We start from the raw sequence: 21,344 nt of genomic DNA on the forward strand, positions 1-21,344 counted from the left end.
TATTTAATCAACTTAATACTTTGCTTGGATTGAAAAAATAAAGAGTTAATTGGGATTAAGAGAGGGAGAGTTATGGGAGGTGATCATCTTTATTCACTCGAGGGGAAATGATAATAAAAAAATACCGAGTCATTTACAGGTTTATTTATTTACACTTGTCCCTAATCTAAGTTTTAAAAACAAAAGGGACAAATATGAAATAGAATAATTGTTATTTTCTCTCTAAACATAATTAAAAAAAATAATCATCCGCCACAACCTTGTTATTCAAGGTATAATTAAAAAAATTAGTTTCCGCAGCCTTTTCAGACCCTGGTATAAACCGTTTAAGTGTAGCTACTGAGGATTCTTGTGAAACTTCTTGAATCAAATAATATATAAATTAATATTGTTTTACGTCCTACAATTGTGTTAAAAATTTGATAGAAGCCACTGTCATGTTTACGGTTTTCAAAAATAAAATAAAAAAGTCAAAACTCTTTTTTTTAGTACCCCGCAAGTATTTAATTATTTATATTATTATTTTTTATATTATAAAATAACATTATATGCACCACAAATTTAACTAAATACACCTCAATCTTAAAACATCTCAGTTAAAAACATAACATTATTGAGTATACCCTATTTTCAATTTTTTCAAAAAACTCAATCTACACCCTTCTTCAAACCCTAAATCTACAATTATACCTCCTCTCTTCTTGGTTCCTCATTCTTCAATTCACTTCATTCCTCAGTCGAACACCAGCACTACAAACTCACCCATAAGGATTGGTTGTCACCAATCAAGTTTTGAAAATCCTAGAAACCCTGCACGACCCACAATCTGTGATTTCATTCTTGAGAAACAAACCCAATGAAAAAGGTGGAAGAGGCAATTTATCAAACACTTGATGAGCAACATCAAAGGACACAATCACCAGCTTCTCATGAACCCAGACAAACCCCACTCTCTCTCTAATGTTTCACAAATCTCTTTGTCTTGGGTATAGATTTGATGGGAGGGATATTGTGATTGTGGTCTCTAGTTATCGGCCTAGACGAAAGTAGTTGGGTAAGGGTTGGTGGAATCAGATCTGGTGATGGGTTTCGGTGGAGGAGGCAACGACGGCAGCAAGAACAATACGTGCTTTAGCTGATGCCCGGGCTGAGAAGAACTACGGAGGTTTTGGAAGTAGAAGATGAATAGAGAAGAAGGATGAAAGAGTTTTGGGTTAATGATGTGGTAGGGACAGTGAGGTGTTCTAAGATTATGCATGTTTGGTGAGATTTTGGGGTACGCTTAGTAAAACGTGGAATGCATATATAGTGCTCATCATATATATATATATATGTCAATGTATTCCAAGGTTTACTTCAAGCTACAATGATTTTGTATACAATTACAACCAACTCGACTATCTGTGAATATGAAACCAATATTCCAACGGATTCAACTTTGATGTTTATGTGATTAAACTTTGACAAAAAAAATTATCTTCATGGTCAGCCTTTGAGAGTCCTCTAATTTGTTTTTTGTTTTTGGTAACCGACATCATACAAATTTGTCCTTTGAACATTCGATATGAGTCTAAATTCAAGTCGTTAAGGTCACGTACACATAAATTTTCCACTTGATGATAGAGTAAATTAGATCAAAACTCAACTTGTAGCCTTACAAATATTATTCTTGGTGGGGTCCTCTAATTTGGTGGTGTTGTTGTTGTTCATCCATCTCTTATCGGTTGCAACAAATGTGATATGTCATGACTTTTAAGACGGATTGTGTTGGGAAAAAAAGCACTTAAATTTGTTATTATTGGCCATGCATGCAATATTATCTTCTCTCTATGTATATATATACTACACACACATGTATATATATGTTGTTGGAACTTGGGATTCGTTGAGTTTTCAAGTTGTAATGGGCATCTAATAATCGCACAAGGATCAAAGAATATATGATCATGCATGCAACCTTAACCTTATCCATGGAAAAAGAAAGGGCATGAGTGGGTGACTAGACAAATAGTCAAAAGGAGAAGAGTAATAGGTCTAATAGAGACGGATTAATCGTGGAAGGAGAGCTAGCTAGCTAATTAAAAAGAAACTTTTGAACAATATTGACAATGACTCAACTCTCAAAAAGACGAACTTAATCGAATCTTTATGGGTTTCTAATTTGTATACACCTACATGGATTAGGGCATAGGAGAAGAGGATGAAGGAGACTCGAACTCGAGACCTCCATAAGACACCATACATATGAATGTCATCTGAGCTATTGGTGATTTTGATTAGGGCACAATTTAAGATAATAAAAATGATTAACGTGGATTACGGGAGGAACTAAACAAAAGCACACAATTAAGGCCAAAGTGCGTTAATGGATTTTTTTTTTCCTTCTAAATTGTTAATGATTCATAAGAAACTTAGCTTTTTAATTTCTACGATAAAGATCTAGATATACACAACCATATCTAGTATAGGAAAATCCATCATGTGATACATGACATATTCAGTGATGAAAAAGGAGTTCAATCAAGAAATAATATCGAAATTTGATTTTAGGTCAAATCACCATTCTTTGGACCCCATAAGATAAGTAATACAATTTGGGTTTCTCTTCCCATCTATTTTACTGGCTTGTGCTCATATTTGTGTCTATATATATATATATATATATATATATACATATATATATATATATATGCGCATACACATAAGATTAATTAATGTAGTGTTTGTTTAATTGACTCAAGTATATCCGGACATAGCTTATAGTCTGGAGTATTCTAATGTAGTACGGTATAATCAGGAAAGTCCAATGTTTGTAAATTCTAACACTGTTTTCATGACGCTAGATTTAATATTTGTTATCTAGAAATGCAAGAGTTTCAACCCTTTAAAAAGAAAATTTAATCAATGGTGCTTTCTTTCACGATCATGTCCTTGGCGGGGAACACGACACAGACCCCACAATGACTAAGTCGTTGGTTGTTGTTCTTTAATTTCTTACTAGTTTGTTTCCCACGTGACTTTTACGGTTAGGTGAGAAACTAGTCACAAGTGTTTTTGTTTTTTTTTCAAAATCTCAATTAATTAATTGTCAATTCACAATCTTTGAAATTAAAGGTTGAAAGAGGTGTAAATATCTACCACCCCACCACTAAATGCGTCTTCGACTAGGAAATCTCAACCATAAAAAAAAAGAAGAAGATTAAAAAACCCTAATAAATATTTTGTTGGTAGAGTGTACAATAATTCGAATCTCCTTAAAGATAAGCCAAGAATATTTTGATGCACTACTTATCAACATAACGAAGAGCTCGAATTTTCTTGAAGAGATCGAGATATTTGTACCTCAATCTATTAAGGTCTAATTTCTTATTCATTGTAATTTTGACATTATCGTACACTATGCACTAACTCTTAGAAATTATTGGATTGGGTTCGCCTAACATGGGGAACCAAATTATAAAGGCCTAATATATTGAATGGATAGAGATAAAATCATATCCAAGTTAGGATATGGATTAAAGTTTGTATAATTGAGGATAGTAGTCTAACCTAATTGAAGGATTGAGACTATATCCTAGATAAACTAGAAGTCTAGTAGCATTCTTACTCCTCTATTTGTACAGAGAAAGAATCCGAACACGAACACGAACACTCTAGACTCTAGAGCTCTCCCTCCTTCCTACCCTACTTTTTGGTGAGGTTTGAGGTCAAAGAAGCTTTCTTGTTTGAATCTAAGTAGGTTTTTTTGTGCTGTGAAATAGTTGAATCTAGTTTAGTACTAAATTCACGACCTAAGTAAGTGATCAATTCCGCCTTTGATTCTCTTCCCGCGCACTCCTCAAGACTTGGTGATCAAGAAAGGTAAAGTTCAAATTGGTTTTACTTTTCTGTCTTTTTTTAATCTTTTCAAACATATACCAATAAGTGAGATAGACATAAAAAAATGCAGCATCAAATCATTGGATGCAAATAATAATGGTGGTTGAACTTTCCATTTAAGTGATTAGGTCATATGTGATGTACACCTTCTTTTACCTTATTATTCCCAATCAAAATAGACTTACAAGTAGCTAGAAGGGTCCATGGTCGGCTACGTACATATTTATTATTCATAATTTCATCTCACCAAGCTCCTGTGTTGTGGCACTTTCAATGCCACACAAAACAATATTAGAGGAGCCACCCATGCCAAGCATGAATCATCATATCATATAATATACACACACACAAACATAGATATATATATATATTATCATGTTCTTTTTCATGTCTTTTCATTATTTGTATTATTGCAATATATGGGTTTCTATAACAAGATAAGGGTTTATGTATATATATGCAAAGGACTTGAGGATTACAAAAGAAGACATAAAGAATGATAATTAATTATAAAGAAGTCGCATCCTTTTCATTTATTGTAGGCTAAGCTAGGCCTCAAGAATATTAAAACGATAGATTATGCCTTTGTTGGGGTCTGTCAGTTTTGGTTATGTTCCTTGGGGCTGGCAACGGAGTGGCGCATTCCCTTGCTAGATTTTCTAAGGATTTTGATGGCTTAATTACGAGTTATATTATGATCAAAATTATATGGGCCTCATTAATTAATTAGAGGAATATATGCATATTATATATATATTGAAAAAATAAATTATTTCAATGACTATGATCGTACTAATTACTTTATATTATAAATAAAGATGAATAATCAAAGACCGATAATATTTCTTTGAAACATTTGACTTGACATCACAAGACGAGTACTTGGAAGAATGTAAGACATAATTAGTGAAAACATGAAGTGCATTTCATGTGCACAATAACACAAAATGTCTATTATTATACATTTTTGTTTCATTAATATTAGCAAATCTAAGCTCAAATTTCAAAAGTTCCCTCAAATATTCAATAATTGACATCATTCCACTGTAAACATTTCTTTTCATGGATGTCTTCATTATTAGGTCATATAGAACTCACTCAAAAACAAAAATCTACATACAACAACATACATAATATACTATGAAAGGAGATCATGAAACTTGAGTTCCAGGAAACAAATCCATACAAATTAAAAAAAGAAAGCAAATTACACTAGTAAATTAAAGAGCACATGCATTACTTCCAGTGAATTCGTGCCTTGGAAACCCTAAAGACTAGACATACATATATATATATATATGATGAGAGACCACATATATGATATATTGTACTTTCTTTCCCCTCGTGTGAACTAATAATTGGGAGTCTCTATAAAGTATAAAGTACTTTTCAAGGGAACATAGTTCATCAATTTGACATTCATGTCCCTTCCCTTAACAACAACACTAACAATTAACTCTAATTAATAATAATTATTGTTATGATAAAAAGTAGCACAATAATATCTATCTATCTTCTTCCCCTACTGTGTTAAAGCATGCGTTCACCACAACGGCCAAATCAACACACATTTATCATTATTAATTACTTCAACACATAAACCAGACAAATCATTAATTAATATCCAATAATAAATAAACAAAAAAATGAAACTTTTCCTTGTGTTTTTCATTCCAAGATACAAACTTTTTTCCCAGAAAATGAAGGAAAATAAGGGACAATTTTCCCTCTTCCTGTTTTCCGTCTGGTTCCTCTCACCACAAAATCTTGAAAGAAATCAGAGAAACTGAAATTCCCCAAAAGAAGATTAAACAAACCCATGAAGAAAAACCCTATATTTACACATCAAAATTAAAACAAATTAATCCCGATCACCAGCAGCATCAACTATGATTCTATGAAGGATTATTGGTACTATTTGGTTTGTGAGAGAATGGGAACAAACTGGGTCTGGTGGTGGTGGTGGTGGTGGTGGTTGTGGTGGAGGTGGTGGGTCTGGTGGCGGCGGTGGTGGTGGCTACTTTTTCACAAGAAGGGCACATGGTGAGAGTAGTAGCAGGAAGTTGCATATAAAAAGGGTTTGTAGAGTTCAAGGCTCTTAATTCTTGAAGCTCCTTGTGTAGCCTTCTGTTCTCTTCACTCAACGTTTCACAACACCTCTTCAAGCACTCATAATCCACCTCCGTTTGCTTAAATTTAGTCCTAATTAGGGAACAAACCAATAAAATCATAAACACCAAATACACTTAATTAATTAATTTTGATCCATAAAAATTAATTAATTCATGATTGTATTAGTTACCTTGCTCTTCTGTTCTGGAACCAAACTTCCACTTGTCTTGGTCTTAGATTAAGTTGCTTTGCAAGTGCCAATTTTTGCTTCTAATAAATCATCAACAAAATTACAAACAAATTTATGAGAAAAGAGAAGGTTTTCTAAAATGATAAAAATCACAACAATTGGTACGTATCACACAGTCATCTCATCTCAACTGTTGAGTTGGATAGACGGGATCCTACTAAATTCGTGAGTTCCACGATATGATATGCACATGAAATTCTGTTCGTACAACTAAGCGGTTAGGATAACTGGGATTCCGGCTACTATTGATCTCTGTAATTGTGAAGAATTAATAGATGTATGTATAGAGGGGCTTACAGGATTGAGAGTATTGTGTTCTTTGAAACTTTCTTCAAGAAAAGCAGATTGGTCTTTGGAGAGTCTGAGTTTCTTTCTGGTGTTGCCGTTCTCATCTTCACCACTGTTGGGTGGAGATGAGGACACTCTAGCCGCCCCATCCTCCGCCGCCGCGGCCGACACAGATGGGAACCTGTTCACATCAAACCCTCTAGAAGAAGAAGAACCCACTTCAGTACCAACACCACTTCCTGTGTTCAACAACAATAAAATTAGAAATCAAAACAAATTAAGAGAAAAAGGAGGAAAAACATATATATATATAGATGGGTATTTGGTTTCTTTAATTTATTACCATAACGAGGAACAGGAGTGTTTGGTAAGAGTTGAAGCTGTTGAACAGGATGATCTTGTTCTTCTACATGATTTGATGGAGAGATGGACAAGGCCATGCATAACCTTAAGCCTTTGTTGCTGATGTTGTTGTTGTGGTGGTTGTTGGCGGTGGCGGTGGCGTTGGCGGCGGCTCCAAATGGGTTTGTGGCGTCTCCTAAGCTTAGACCAAGCTCCATTTTCTCTTACTAGATTGAAAGAGAGAGAGAGGGGACTAAAAAGAGCAATATAAAGCAGAAGTCTTTATAGACGACCATTCTCCCTTTTTTTTCAACGCCTCTCTCTCATATTTTTTGTTATCCTATCCATCCCAAACAACTCCACGTCTCCACCAACCTGAATGGTTCTTCCACTTAAAAAAATTTAACAAAATGATAAAAATTTCTAACAGTTTTTCTGGTTATCCATGTGTTAAGTTGTATGATGCTAGTGAATTCATGAATTCCACATGTTTCGTATAATTCATATGAAATCTTATTTGTCATATTCAATAATCAGGATAATTGAGATATCAATTAACTGTTGAAATCTCTATCATAAATAAAAAAATTATGAGAATGGGAGGTAGCCTAGTTGGTCAGATTATCTGCCTATGACCTTAAGATTTAGGGTTCTATTCTAGTCCAGAAGATTGAGATTTGGGTAGTTTTCATCCTCTATGGTGACCTTTATGCTCTTCGAACATAACTTAACGTGTGCGTGGCATATGAATCTTTTAAAAAAAATATTTATTTATTTTGTAGGAAGAAGCAGTTTTTGACCGACAATTCAAGGTTGACAATTACACGTGTATTTCACGCCTTTGTACACTTTTTAAAAAAACAGATAGATCCCCTCCCTCCATAATCCCACCACTTCTTCCACCATTTTCCTTCCATGCGCGTGAAGTTCACGTCATCCAGAAACGTATGCATGTGTATTTTGAAATATTGATCTTCTAGAGTGGATGCTAAAACTAAAAACTTATTCAAATAAAAAAAAAATTCGGGATAAGTATAAATTATTTAATTATATGATATGTTCGAGACAATATATTAATTATCAATTTATCGAATTCAAGATTGTCGTCTATTATATATATATATAATGATGAAGCCAGCAGTATTTCGATTTGAATGTTTGTATTCCATTAATTAGTGCCATAACTAAACTGTGGATTACGGAATAATTATATAATGTTATGTTTATTAAACATTGCTGTATGGAGCGATATTATTCTTTAAAATATTCTTATTTTAATTGGTCTCATGCATGCAAGTTGACCTTTTTTTTCTTTATTGAATTCGAAGCTGAGATCAGTTTAGGTTAGAAAAACACTTAAAACACACACATGACATATGACATATACATATATGGGAGAATTCTCCTATACGGACGCCGATGGATTTGACCAATAACTGAGATCGTTTTGAGTTGCCCAGTCTTGTCCACTGAAACTCTTTTAATTCGAGTCTGAGTTTTAGCCTGAAAGTAAGGTAATCTTCGTTTGGAGATGTTGGAACTTGATAATATTGATAGCTGTTGAGGTTGGGGAACTGAATATGAAGCCGAGAATGCAATAAACTAGTAAATGATGGAACTAAGTGAAGATCAAGTAGCCGAGAAGGAGTTTCTTCACTCGATTGACTAATATGAGTAGTGCCATAAACCAGATCTAAGGGATGGGGCTTTGGGTAAGATATGATATGATTGGGATAGAGGAACTTGCCTTCTTCGTAAGCGTTTGAGACTATCTAGGTATTGGCCAGGAAGAAGAACCCTGGGTGAGGGATTTGCAGACGTCGCAGAAATAAGATCACGAAGCAGAAAGAAGATGGCCTTCTGTGATTATACCACCTTTTTTATTCCATTTTTAATCTCATCCGTTAATCAGATCCAATGGTTGATGTTCGGAGAACTCCTCTATATGTGTGTGTTTGTTTGTGTATATATATATATATTATATTTCGTCTTGACATAATCCGTCCAATAAATTGATGCTGTATATCATAATTAAGTGAATTATATATTAATCAAGTTGTTGTATGCATGTTTGAACAAAACATAAAGTACCTTATATGTGTGTGTGTGTGTATACACACGCATTATAATTATATATGAAAGAATTCGTGATCACTTAAGGTCATCATATACATAAACTTTCTTGGAATAGTGAAACATTATTAATCATGCATGTTGGTTTAGGCTTTTGATGGGTACGTACTTTTAGCCTAATTATCTTCATAATTAATTCTTCATGCATATATATACACATACATACATACACATCAAGAAAAAGGGAGTTATTGAATATAATTAAGCATCATTTGAAATAATTCCATCACCTTATAAGGCTTTTAACTCCGAGAAGAGTTTTTAAAGGCCACAAGCTTTTAACAAAAGAATGAAAGAATATAATATGAGAAGCATAATAAACAAGGAATTGGACCAATTATTTCACATTTTTTTAAAAAAAATTTCAAAGTATAATTTAATAATTGATCTTAATTGTTAGGATTGTTCAAAAAAAAAAAGTGCAAACCGATCGTTTGATCAGTTATTGTCAAATGTATGTTAGTGAGTACCGACCGAAAAATCGAAAAAACCACCAACAACTGATTGAACGAATGGTTAAATTTATGTCAAAAAAACTGACAAAAACCAACCGAAATCAATCGTGGAAACTCCTATTAATTGGATTGATGCATGCATATATATGTTAATTATTACTCACACTCATTAATTAGAGAGAAAAGATAGATGAATAGAAAACTTAAAGGCACACTTAAGTCTTAACCATTCAAAATAATTAATCTTAAGGAGGGAAGAGTCTTTTGAATTAATGTGAATGTGTGTAGATATGTACCAACATTTGTCATGCTTTTGTGATCATTGGAATTATTAAGGTCATGCATCTAAGATTGTAAAGTGAGAAAGAGGTGACTTCCAATTAGTTTAATGATTAAATTTGTTTTTATTAAAGGTTTTAAGATATGAAGAGAAGAAATAAAGAAATATGAGTGCATGCAAATTCTGACAATGCATGCATGGCCCTCTAATCATGCAATTTTTTTCTTCATTGTCAGATATAACGTTCTTAATTTAATTAACCTTCGAAAAAAAAAAGGTAGTGGTAATTGATTACTTCTACAAATGAGTGTAATGAAAGTTCTAAATTCAAGTATCTTTTTCCCTTTCTTGGTATCATTTTTTGAATGTTTCAATAAGTATTAGCCACTTTAAATTAAAGTTGATATGAATATATATACAATACATGATTGCTGGTTGAGGATTGTATTAATTTATTTTATCTAAATAAGATAAGATTGAACATGTATAACATGCGTATATGTGTACTTTATATCAATAACACTTCATTAATAAAAGAAGGAAGAAAGAGAACTACGAGTATTTCATATGACACTCATGTGCATGATATCTTATAGAGGTATCGAATTTGAGCCTTCCACATTCCCTTTCCCTGTAATCAAAAGAAGGAAGAAATAAACTTGCCCAAAGGAAGATATAATTCCATGAAGAATGTAATGATTTCAAGTTTTTTTTTTTGTATATATAAAAAAAATAGAGGAGCTCAATTGATTTTTGAATCAAGTGGAGGAGGATGAAGAACTCAATGATTTCTCTTAAGCTTAATTCCTATTACCCCTCTTTGGTGAAGCGTGCCGCAAACCCCATACCGTTGGATGTTATCGCCCGCAAAACAGGACGGTTAGTTAGTTTTTTTAAAAATTTTGTTTAATGTGGGACCCACGTGGATCCCACTTGCTTAAAGTTAAAACTTTTAAATTTTGTATTTAAAAATGATGGGACCATCTACTTTACATTTAAATAATATTTTTATGAATTAAATTAAATTCTTAACAAACTACAAAATGTACTGTATTTAATTCTTAATAAATATTAAAGTAAATTAATAACAATAATAAATTATTAATTATGCTTATAAATTAATGATAAATTAGTAATTCTTATAGTAAATTAATTAATAGTAATTTATATTTGCCCATTTATAATTATTATAATTGATATTTATAATAAATTATATTTATTCATTTTATACTAATTAATTTTGTTTTATTCATTTAAATATATTTTAAAATTTTATATTATACATATTAAATTACTATTTAAATATAATTTAATAATAAAACAAACAAAATTAGATTTTACACAACTTAACCGCTAACAATCATTAACAGCTTTACCAAATACCTCACAGCTTGCTTCACAACTTTAAGCTCATTTTTTTTAACACAGCCTAACAATTAGCGTTGAAAATAAACACAATCGCTCTGTCAAACACACATTATCAGGCAATGGGGCGGTGAGGAGCAAACTCAATGGGGCGCGTGAGAGGAGAAGGTTAGAAAAAGTTAAGATCTCAAAAGTATCTCCATCTTGTGTGTCTTTTGATGGAGATACGAGGTCAATAGCGTAATTTCACTGCAAGATGATATATGATGTCAGAGCATGCGTTGACAAAGAGACTCCAAGAAATTGACCCACCTGGAGATAAGTTTTAGTGAAAATTGATTTATTCTTTTTAAAAAATAAGACTTTTCTACTTTCAATTTGATTTTTTATTAAATAAAGTTATAAATTAATCCAACATGTTAAAATTTAAATTTAAATATCAATATTTTTTTTGACAGAAATTAAAGCATAAAATCTGGCACAAATGTGTGTACATGTCGGGGGAAGGTAGAGGAGGTCACGTGACCCAACGACAATTCTCAAAACAAAAAATGTAAATCCAACTTTGTAAGTTTTGTTTATTTTTCAAATCATAGATACAGTGGCGGGGCGGGAATGACAGAGGAGGCCCCAAAGCCTCAAGGTCCCAAAATTTTCTTAAAAATATTAATTTTATAGTAGCCTAAATATAAAAAACCAACTACAAAATTAACATTTCCCCACATATTTTAACTAAAAAATCAATAAAGAAAAAAAATTACTCTTAGATTTTAAAATAAATAAAAAAGAAAACATTGATCTTTTTTAGAGTTTGTCCGGAACCCTCGTAGACTTACATATAGCATTACATAGATGAGGCGAGTCATCATTTTTATTGTGATTTATTACAATCATTATATTTAGTATTCACATTTTTTGTTCATATTTTGACTCACATGTGTGAGAAAAATATCATAACCTAATATATTAAAAATGAATATTATTTGCATCATATTTTTTATTAAATACACCCCATTAACCTTTTAAAAACAAATTACAATAAAATAGATTTAATAAAAAATAAGATGCAAATAATGTTCATTTATATTAAATTGGGGTTTCATAGGGGAACATATATCATAGGGAGATCATCATCGATGGTGTATGAGGCTGTATCGTATCAGATGAGAATCCAATCGGACGGTGGGAGACAGAATGTTGCGTGGGGCCCAGAGTCACCGTGTGAAGGAGACAAGTCCTAACACTAGCAATCATTAGTACGGCTACTGCCTCTTCACAAAGTGCAATTATTAGGGTATTGATTGAATATGGTATTGGTGGGTGCTTGAGTGGTCTTCCTTTTGCTTTTGCCTTGTTTGGATCCCTTGAAATAATAAAAATAATTCCAAACTTTTTTTTTTTGTTGCATGCTCATCAATTTCTACACTTCTAATTTCCCATTACTTTAAGTAATGAATTCATAAAAAAAGAGAATAGAGAAAACCCAATTAGAAGTTTTACGAATCGCAGTATTTATGAATTACATGAGGTTCACGATTTCACACATATCATGTACGTCTAAACTCAGCAGTTGAGATTTAGTTTATTTAGGACTAAAAACACTAGTATGCTTAACATTTTTTAAACCCAATTAGAAGTTTTACCAATCGTAGTATTTTATGGATCATGTGAGCTAGGCTTGTGATCTTACACAGATCATGTGTGTCTAACTCAACAGTTGAGATTTTATATACTTAACACTAGTATGCTTAACATTTCTTAAACCCAATTGCAAGCCCAAAAAAATACAGATACTGCTACAGCATGCATGCACAGTAGTACAGTACTACTGCAGCATAGGTAGAACAGTTAAAGCAGGTGAGGTTAGGCATTTACTTAAAGAGAAAATCTTCAAGTGTATTTTCTCTGTGATTTTGTCTGATTGAAGAAGATTAAAGTTCTTGGGCAACTCAAATCAATGTTAAGAGTGTGGGGGACCATGGAGGGTATATTGGGAGGGGCTTTGGTTGCAGCAGAAATAGGCAATAGATCCAGAAAAAAAAAAGAAAAAGAAAAAGAAATAGGCAATAGATAGAGAGGTGGACCTGTAAAGGGGAGCCTGTGAATGGCAGGGGCAAGGACAGGCCCTCCCAAAATGTCATATCAGCTGTTATATTTTTGCATGCAACTTGACAGTTCAGTCAATCTCATCATTGCATCTCTGAATTTCTCTTTCTCTCTCTCCATATCTTTTCTTCATTTTAGTCTGATCATAACTTGAGACCATAATCACCTACTGTGCTAAGGTTCTTCTACAGTGCTGCATTCATATCCAGTCAACAGAGAAGCTAATAGCTCATGTGCTCATGAGTAGTCTCAACCAAAATACAAATCACAGTGGAAGGATTAAAGATGTTGAGGCTTGGAGGGGTAAAGTCAGCAGGCCCAGCCCAGTCCAGTCCAAAGTCTGGGCCGGCCCGCTCATTTGAGATTCACGGGCCGACTCATGAATCTCAAAAGCCCAAGCCCTGGCCCGCTTATAAATGTGGAACACAGGAAGCCTAGTATCCCACACTTTCTACTTTCTAGGAAGGTTTTATATGCATATGTAAACAATATAACCAGCAGTAAAGGTGAAAGTAAATATTCATTATGCACAAACAAGTGATCAACATGTTGTAACAGAAACATTGCCATTAAATTACACCCATATATAAATTGACACCCAGGAGGAATTGAATCCCACATTCAAAGAAAAGAATTGTTTTGTAGATTGTGGCCTATCATGCAGTTAGCAAGTAATGTATACATGAACAATAATACAATATAACCAGCAGAAAAAGAAAAAAGTCTCCTTCCAGCCATCATTCTGTTATATCACTGAAAAAAGCAGTTCATTCACTTACCAGTTATATGGCCCAATCTTGGTGTTATGGGAACGCTTTCCCGGAAGGTGTAAGTATGCTCCATAAAAGAAGAAAAACATCCACAATTCTTGAAGAAAAGAAAGCTCCAATGTGCAGTGACAGAGTCAACAATCTCTACATCTGTCACGGATTAGTGTGGTGATTTGTAGGGTGAGATGATGGTTGCTCCCAATGTTGGCACCCATCACATGGATTGACAACATGTGCTTCAACGTTGGACACTGGATTCCCACATTAGATTGAAACGTCTGTATCAATTAATCTTTGCTTCTGGAGCTACATTTATTCAGTCCTTCTCCTTCTAGGTTCATGGGAAACTCCACCATCCATATCTGAAAGTCCTGCTTCAGTTCTTCTCCTTGAAGATGAAGGTGCAAAATTGGAACTAATTCTCATTGCGTTTTCCATATCTGAAACTGTCAGTAAATCAGTTTGTATAATGGAAGGTGAAGAAGATGGGAAATTTGAATGGACTCTTATTGCATTCTTTAGACCTGAGGTTGCCAGAATATGAGTTTGTATCCTGGAAGATGAAGACATTGCAGCACTTCCATTGATTTCTACGGTGTTTGTTGCATGGTTGTCCACAACAATGTGTGCAGCAGTAGCAGCAGCCACTGGGCTTGACGTATACGAAGCAGAAGGGGGAACTGTAGAGCCAATTTCATCAGCTGTTTCACGAGTTCTTTCACCAGGGACATGTTCGCCAATAAGATCCTCTTGTTGATGAATTCGTTCCTGCACTGCATCAACAATATTTTCTTCCTGGACCGTTAGCTCCACTTGAGCAGAAAATGTGCCCCGACTGATAAGTTGCTTCCTCAAAGCCTCAGCCCTGTTGGCACAAGGCCTAGGAGGGACCATGAAGCCTGACTCCGCCAACTTGGAACTGGAGGTATCATCACCATTCCCATTTCCATAAATAGGAGTAACGCCAGTGTCTGTCACCTCTCCATTACATGCAGGGCATTCCTTCACATTTGAGTAAGCATATGACAACTGATAGAAGCACGGCCAACAAAACAAATGCCCACAACATGTCAGTATAGGATCTTTTGGAATGTCCAAGCATATATTACAATCAAAAAATCCACTGCCATCATTTTCTGCCTTCCTATCATCCATATCTGTAGCCAATGCCTTAGCTATCAAAAAAGTAGTGCCATAATGTTTTCCATTTCTTCCATTTGTAACCATTCTTTCTTGAACAAAGGCACTGTCCTCTGCAGTAATTGGTCCATTACCATCCCGAACTTCAGGTGCAGCAGAGACCACAGGAATGTCCACTACTTGATCAGTACTTTCTGGTTGTCTCCGCGTCTGGTGCCCCCTAGTGCTGGAGGTGACCGCTTCAAGTCGTCTGATACGTTCATCAATGCGCCCATGAGCAGTTTCTAGTTCATTAATGAAAGAACCTAACCCTAACATTGAACCCTGCGAAGGCTCCAAAGATTCTTGGTTCAAATCAAGATCCATTGTCTCTTCCTCACCTATCCCCGCAAAAAAATCACCCAAATCCAAATCCAAATCATCTTTTTGAAAAAATATCCCCAAGAAAAATCTGGAGATGTTTCACATACCAAAAATTGCAAAAATAACCCCTTCCCTGCCAAAAAAAAAAATCTAAAATTCAAAAAACTGTGCATACAGAACAGCAAGTAAATTTTCTTTAGTCATTTTGCAATCTGCACTTTCTTTTGGGCACTTCATAATATTAACGTTTCAATTCCATTACTTGCATAAATAGCATATTATTCTTTACTATTGAAATCTTAACTTCTTAATGGAAAAAATATATATCAAGGCATCTATATTGTCTTTTACTGCATAATTCCATCAGTTACAGAAATTTTCACTAGAGAAACCAACTTCCAAGCAGACGCTAATTAATGATAAAACATCTCATACTCAGACATGAAACTGCAATTTCCATTGACGATCAACACATTTTCTCACAAGGGAGGCTGACTATTAGGGTTTTGGGGAAAATTGAGATTAAGCCACAATCACAAATTAAAGCATATAGAAAATAGCACTGAATAAATTGAAATTGGGAATCCGATACTGAAGTATATATTACTTTCTCGATGATTTTCAATGATGCCCAGACGAAAATCATCAACACTGATGCCCAGAATCTAAACGCGCACAAGTTACAATCTTTTTCATTCAGAAAGTACACGATCATACATAGCAGCAACAAACACATATAAAAAAAGATTATAAACAAAAGAAGAACAATAACCTGTGTAGAGAGATGATATTTGGATCCGAGCTAGAACTACAATTCGATTTCGCGTTTCAGAGAGAGAGAGCCAGCCAGCCAGCCAGGCGCGAAGCTGTTAAAAAAAACAGAGGAGTAATAAATTTAGCCATTTAGGTGATATAAGGCTAAGCCAAGATATTAGGTTCTCTCTTCAGTTTCTTGGCTTGTGCGATTATAATACACGACGTCGTTCCGTACGTCCTAGCTTTTATTTATTTATTTTATTTTTCTCCCCTCTTCTTTGTTTTTGCCTTTTTGGTAGGGATGTAGGAAAATTATCCGAAAAACCGAACCGAACCGAATGATTAACCAATTGAGTGGTCATTCAAAAATATTTAGTGAGAACCGATCAAAAATCGACCGAATAACCGAAATAACCTCTGATAATCGATCGGTCGGTTAAATTATTGTCAAAAAATCGGAAAAAATTATTGAAACCAACCGTTTACACCCATAGTTTTTGACAATTTTTTTTTATTTTCACAATTAAAAACTTATTGTTGGTTGTTACCATTGAGGGGTGGGAGAATCACCCCAATTATGTTTATTTTTTTAACATATTGTCAATTTTTTTGGGTAATAAATTGTCAATGGAAATAAAAAATTCAAGTGCTATGAAACCCATTTTGTGATTTTTGCCGACCTTAATTAAAGAAGAACAATCAACACAAATCAGAATCCCACATGTATAATTGCATATAGAACAGAAGCAGTGATTTACTGATTTATTTTGAAGGCCTATCATGATAAGAATTACATGTAAACTAATAAAAGCTGATTGAACATTCCTCATTCCTTGTTATTGGCTGCAGCAACTGTCGTAAATTCCCAACTCACTCACACCAACAATATTATTCGTTTAGGATTTATCGGTTCCCATGGATATATCGGACATTTGCTTTGGACTTATCGGTCCCCGTGGATATATCGAACTCGCACGGCTTTGTTTTCTCCATGAGGCCTTCTCACTTTGTGGTAATAGGGAGGTGAGAATGTGAGTTGGAGCTGGTGTTGGTGGGCTACTGGGCTTGATGGGTGACCAACAAAGGCATACTTTCACATTGTGTGTGAAGCTTAATGTTGCAGGCTCCATAATGGTAGGAGAACCCATTACCTTGTTTTCCACAAGCATTACAGCAGAAGAAGCCTTGTGGATATATAGTGCTTGAAAGGAGGGAAAGGACATGCATGGTGGTTTTGGTCAAATGGGTGTGTGATTTTCTGTGACATTTTTAAGTAGGAAATGGATGAACACTATTTGCATCCCGTTTTTAATAAAGCGCACTCCAATCTAAATAAACCTTAGATAAAAACATAACAATATCAAGTATTCTCTAGATTGTATTTTTTGTGTTTTTTTTCGAATCCATTCCAGCCATGCACTTCTGCTCCACCACCAGGGCCTCAACCACCTCCTCCACTACCACTGTCACTGGATAGTCCGGTAGGATAGTCCGGTATTTTCTAACCCAGACCAACCTTTTTTTCAAATCTTGTAGACAAAAGAAGCTTCCCTGTGTGAGGAATTTTGGGGTATTTACAAACAAATGGGATAAACTCTGCGAACCATTCTAACATTATTGGAACACATTGAACAGTTAGGAGTATGGACATCAATCTTCACGCCAATTAATCATAGCCAGTTTGACCTTGGAAACAAGCAAGGAATTCGGCCAGAATGCCATCTTGAGTCTTGACTATTCAGCCTAAAATTCTTAAACCACAACTCAAAATCCTCTGCCCCAATTACATTGCTGCAAACTATAGAGTTACTTCCAGTAAAATTCCTCAACGAAACTATAACAACAATAATAGCAATCTAATTGCTCTACAAACAGCACAAACCCAACAACAATCCCTATAATTTACCTAAGTTCAGCCAGCTCCAGCCTGCTTCAACTAAACCACCACTGTCATTGCCGGATAGTTCGGTTTTCCCAAACCCATACCAGCCTTTCTTCCCTTAAGTCCCAGCTGGGCCTACCCCATATTAGACCCAACAATCATCCCCACCGTCAGGTAAGAGATGGAGAGGAGGAGGGAAAGGATTTGGGGAATATTTTAGGGCAGAATGGTAAGATCAAGTGGGATTGTTGATAGATTAGATTTTTTACAAGGTTAACGGGGTTACTTAGTAAAATGAGGGGTGCAAATAGTGTTTATCCAAGAAATATGGAGGAAGAAGTTGGCGATTATTATGATGCCGAAAGTTAAAAAGAGTTGTTTGCCCAACCCATCCAAAACAAAAATGTAAGGAATAAGGGTATCTCAATGGGCCATAGCTTGGATACCAAGTTTTCATTGCTTTGATCTCATTTAAGGATTTCTGCTTGTTTTACCCCGATGCATGACTTGATTAAACTAAGATAAAAGTTAATTAAATGCAGCTGTCATGCATTGGGAGATACATGCATGCGCGTGCACATATATATATATATATATATATATTATTAATTTGGAAGATTTTCCAAAGCAACTTCTAGAAGAAAAATATAGGAAAATGCTGTTGTCGTTTCACATTTGAAACATTTTTAGGTTTGATGTCGTTTTATAATAATTGTGTCCGATTGATCTGTGGTTGGTGGTCCTAAACAGATTTTAAATTGAGATGTTCAACAAAATCTGAGAGATTGATCAGCTTATCACCCTAAGTAACAGAAGCTGATTGATTCCTTGAGACTTTAAGCACATTCTTTTAGTTCCATGCATGCATCTTATCTCCTGTGGAATTATTTTTGTTGACATTTGAGTTTACATTTTCGAGAGTTCCTTCAAGTGATTAATTTTCTTTAATTTTTCATATCAATTCATTCAAGTGATGATGTTGATTTTTTACAGTCACTAGTTATGGGGTCGCCGTATCTCTGTGCTTTTTTGCATTAATTGTGAAATCGATTGCACACTACGGTTAAAATTCAGACCAGGCAAATTGTGACATATTCGAGACAAATTCATGTTAATCAAACATTTCGATACAATTTCAAAGACATTTTAATGAAGAAACCCATGAATTATATGGCAATATCAAATTGGATAAACTGGGTGCATCAACATTCAACAGTACTGATGATTCATTCATCACACACCCATCAGTATTTACATACAGCTAGAACTAGTTAACATTAGAAGAATTGAAATCATCTAGCTCACACATATTGCATATATCAGATAATTCATAGAAAATAAATTCTTCTAGTCCTGCCAGGACCATAGAGGAGGGAACTGTTCTTCATGAGTAGGCTCCGAATCACCAACAGAGCTCATCATCAATGGATAATCCATCTCTGAAGGCTGTGGTTGGAGCTTATTATCAAGATGATGATGATGATGATGATGATCAATCATTTCCAACTGCATTTCTTGCCAGAAATCAGGTCCAAACTCACTACTATGATCTACATTTGGCATGGCAGAAGAATTCACTAAATGCAAGGCTACTTGTGCCTCCGGCAGCTGATGATTTTCTGTTGAGCTGGAATTTCCAGCTTCAAAATCACTACTACTCTTCAACAAACAATTTGTTCTCGCATTCTCCAACTCTTCTTGTATAGTTGGCTTTCCCTTGTATTTAATCTTACAAAGTCTCCATTCCTGACAAAAACATCAAAAGAAGAATTAACTAAAACCCACACTAAATTAAAGCTTAACCTCGTAATTAAGGTTTTAGGTTAAGATGGTTATCCAAACACTTTATTTTTTTGTAACCGAGACAGACATCATACAAGTTTAGATACCCTTTGGACATCTGATATGGACGTAAACTCGGACCGTCGTCAAGCCCGCACTCACAAAAGTTCCTCACCTGACGATATGGTAAGTTAGGCCAAAACCTATCACATAGCCACAAGAGCATTGCTCCCAGTGAGAATCGAACTTATGACTTTCCGAGTCCATCCGGCCAGTTTAGTACTAGAGAGAGATTCACCACTAGGATATCACCCAAGTGGTTTGGTTATCCAGACACACTTTTGAGACAACAAATATATTAATGAAGGTGGGCACAAACCTTTGCATTAGAATCGAGTGTATACTCATGCATAATCCAATTAGTCTTGATGGCATTTTCTCGATTTCTTTGGTTCATAGCTCGAAACCTATGAAATGTCAAGGGCCTCTTGTAACCCACGAGAACCTCCTCCTCGTAAATTTTCTTGACATGGCTTGTAGCTTTCCACCACCCTCGACCAGATACTTCGCGAGACTCGCTCTCTCTCTTACAGAAATAGTACCTCTCATTCTTGTTTACAGTAACCACCGGATTCCCTGCATGAATGCACTCAACAAAATTGAATTATATAGAAGAAGATGGAGTATACTGCATTATATAAAATCTCTAGCTAGCTAGCTAGATCATAAACCGTGGCTAATAGTTTTTTTGGTAACTGAGAATGATATATTTTGGACAGTTAAGGTAATCTTAAACTCGGGCCGAATAGCCTGCACGCACAATTTGTCGACATATAAATTGCACCGAGGCCCAAAGTGAAACCGAACTGGGATAGATTCGACTGGATATCAAAGATGCAAAGATGATGAAAAGGAGGATTACTAACATTGAAGATGTTGTGGTTCATGCTTGTAAACATCAGCTTCAACAATGAAATGCAAGTGAATTAGTTCTTCCCCCAACACTTTACTCTTCAAGATTTGTATCAGCTCCTCATCAGTTGGATTGAACCTGAACCCACGTGGGAGCATTTTTTCAAAATATATTTTCTTGCTTTGGAAAGATCTTACCTTGATTTGGTTTTGATGAAGATGACATATATATATATATATATATATATATATATATATACACATATATATGTAGAGAGAGAGAGACAGGCATGTAAAACACTAAGTAGAGAAATTAAGTTAAGAGTTGACTATCTAGTGAAAAAAACAAAAAGAGAAGAGAGTTGGAGTTGCTGACAATTATATTCATTTAGATCATATGGGGTACTATAAAAGATTTGCATGGGGCAGCTCCTAATGTTGAGGTCAGCGTTCAAGTCTCCTCTTTATTAAAATTTTTTTAAAAAATTATATGGTTTGTCTATTGTGATCTGCTACTAATGTAATTTAA

The 21,344-nt window shown here is 34.7% G+C and overlaps 3 protein-coding genes across 6 annotated transcripts; all 3 read right to left on the minus strand.

Annotated features, from left to right (window-relative positions):
• Window positions 1–5,476: 5,476 nt before the first annotated feature.
• On the minus strand, window positions 5,477–7,140 carry LOC119981501 (homeobox-leucine zipper protein HOX11-like). The gene is made up of 4 exons (XM_038824676.1): window positions 6,873–7,140; window positions 6,539–6,768; window positions 6,182–6,261; window positions 5,477–6,081 (listed from the first exon to the last, which is right to left on the minus strand). Exons 1-4 carry the CDS (start codon window positions 7,087–7,089, stop codon window positions 5,775–5,777), a joined length of 834 nt encoding a protein of 277 aa, XP_038680604.1. The 5' UTR covers window positions 7,090–7,140; the 3' UTR covers window positions 5,477–5,774.
• A 6,617-nt stretch (window positions 7,141–13,757) lies between these two features.
• LOC120000275 lies at window positions 13,758–16,391 on the minus strand. 4 transcript variants are annotated; one of them, XM_038848292.1, is made up of 3 exons: window positions 16,256–16,391; window positions 14,505–15,616; window positions 13,758–14,420 (listed from the first exon to the last, which is right to left on the minus strand). In XM_038848292.1, exons 2-3 carry the CDS (start codon window positions 15,484–15,486, stop codon window positions 14,293–14,295), a joined length of 1,110 nt encoding a protein of 369 aa, XP_038704220.1. In that variant the 5' UTR covers window positions 15,487–15,616; window positions 16,256–16,391; the 3' UTR covers window positions 13,758–14,292. The 4 variants fall into 4 exon arrangements, with proteins under 4 accessions (XP_038704220.1, XP_038704210.1, XP_038704191.1 ...); XM_038848282.1 differs by having other exon boundaries at window positions 13,758–14,426; XM_038848263.1 differs by having other exon boundaries at window positions 13,758–15,616.
• A 2,977-nt stretch (window positions 16,392–19,368) lies between these two features.
• LOC119996406 (NAC domain-containing protein 55-like) lies at window positions 19,369–20,974 on the minus strand. Its single transcript, XM_038843030.1, has 3 exons — window positions 20,830–20,974; window positions 20,283–20,539; window positions 19,369–19,867 (listed from the first exon to the last, which is right to left on the minus strand). The coding sequence occupies exons 1-3, from the start codon at window positions 20,972–20,974 to the stop codon at window positions 19,469–19,471; spliced, it is 801 nt and encodes a 266-aa protein (XP_038698958.1). The 3' UTR covers window positions 19,369–19,468.
• Between the last annotated feature and the right edge of the window lie 370 nt (window positions 20,975–21,344).

Source organism: Tripterygium wilfordii, chromosome 1, assembly GCF_013401445.1.
Source record: "Tripterygium wilfordii isolate XIE 37 chromosome 1, ASM1340144v1, whole genome shotgun sequence".
Lineage (NCBI taxonomy): Eukaryota > Viridiplantae > Streptophyta > Magnoliopsida > Celastrales > Celastraceae > Tripterygium > Tripterygium wilfordii.

Excerpts from the sequence above, each read along its gene's own strand:
- LOC119981501 (XM_038824676.1), bottom strand. The coding sequence starts at position 7,089 with ATGGAGCTTGGTCTAAGCTTAGGAGACGCCACAAACCCATTTGGAGCC. Across the intron at positions 6,262-6,538 it reads AACACAATACTCTCAATCCT|AAGCAAAAATTGGCACTTGC; the intron begins GTAAGCCCCTCT and ends ATGATTTATTAG. Across the intron at positions 6,082-6,181 it reads TTCCAGAACAGAAGAGCAAG|GACTAAATTTAAGCAAACGG; the intron begins GTAACTAATACA and ends TTCCCTAATTAG.
- LOC120000275 (XM_038848263.1), bottom strand. The coding sequence starts at position 15,486 with ATGGATCTTGATTTGAACCAAGAATCTTTGGAGCCTTCGCAGGGTTCA.
- LOC119996406 (XM_038843030.1), bottom strand. The coding sequence starts at position 20,974 with ATGCTCCCACGTGGGTTCAGGTTCAATCCAACTGATGAGGAGCTGATA. Across the intron at positions 20,540-20,829 it reads TGAACCACAACATCTTCAAT|GGAATCCGGTGGTTACTGTA; the intron begins GTTAGTAATCCT and ends GCATTCATGCAG. Across the intron at positions 19,868-20,282 it reads CACTCGATTCTAATGCAAAG|GAATGGAGACTTTGTAAGAT; the intron begins GTTTGTGCCCAC and ends TGTTTTTGTCAG.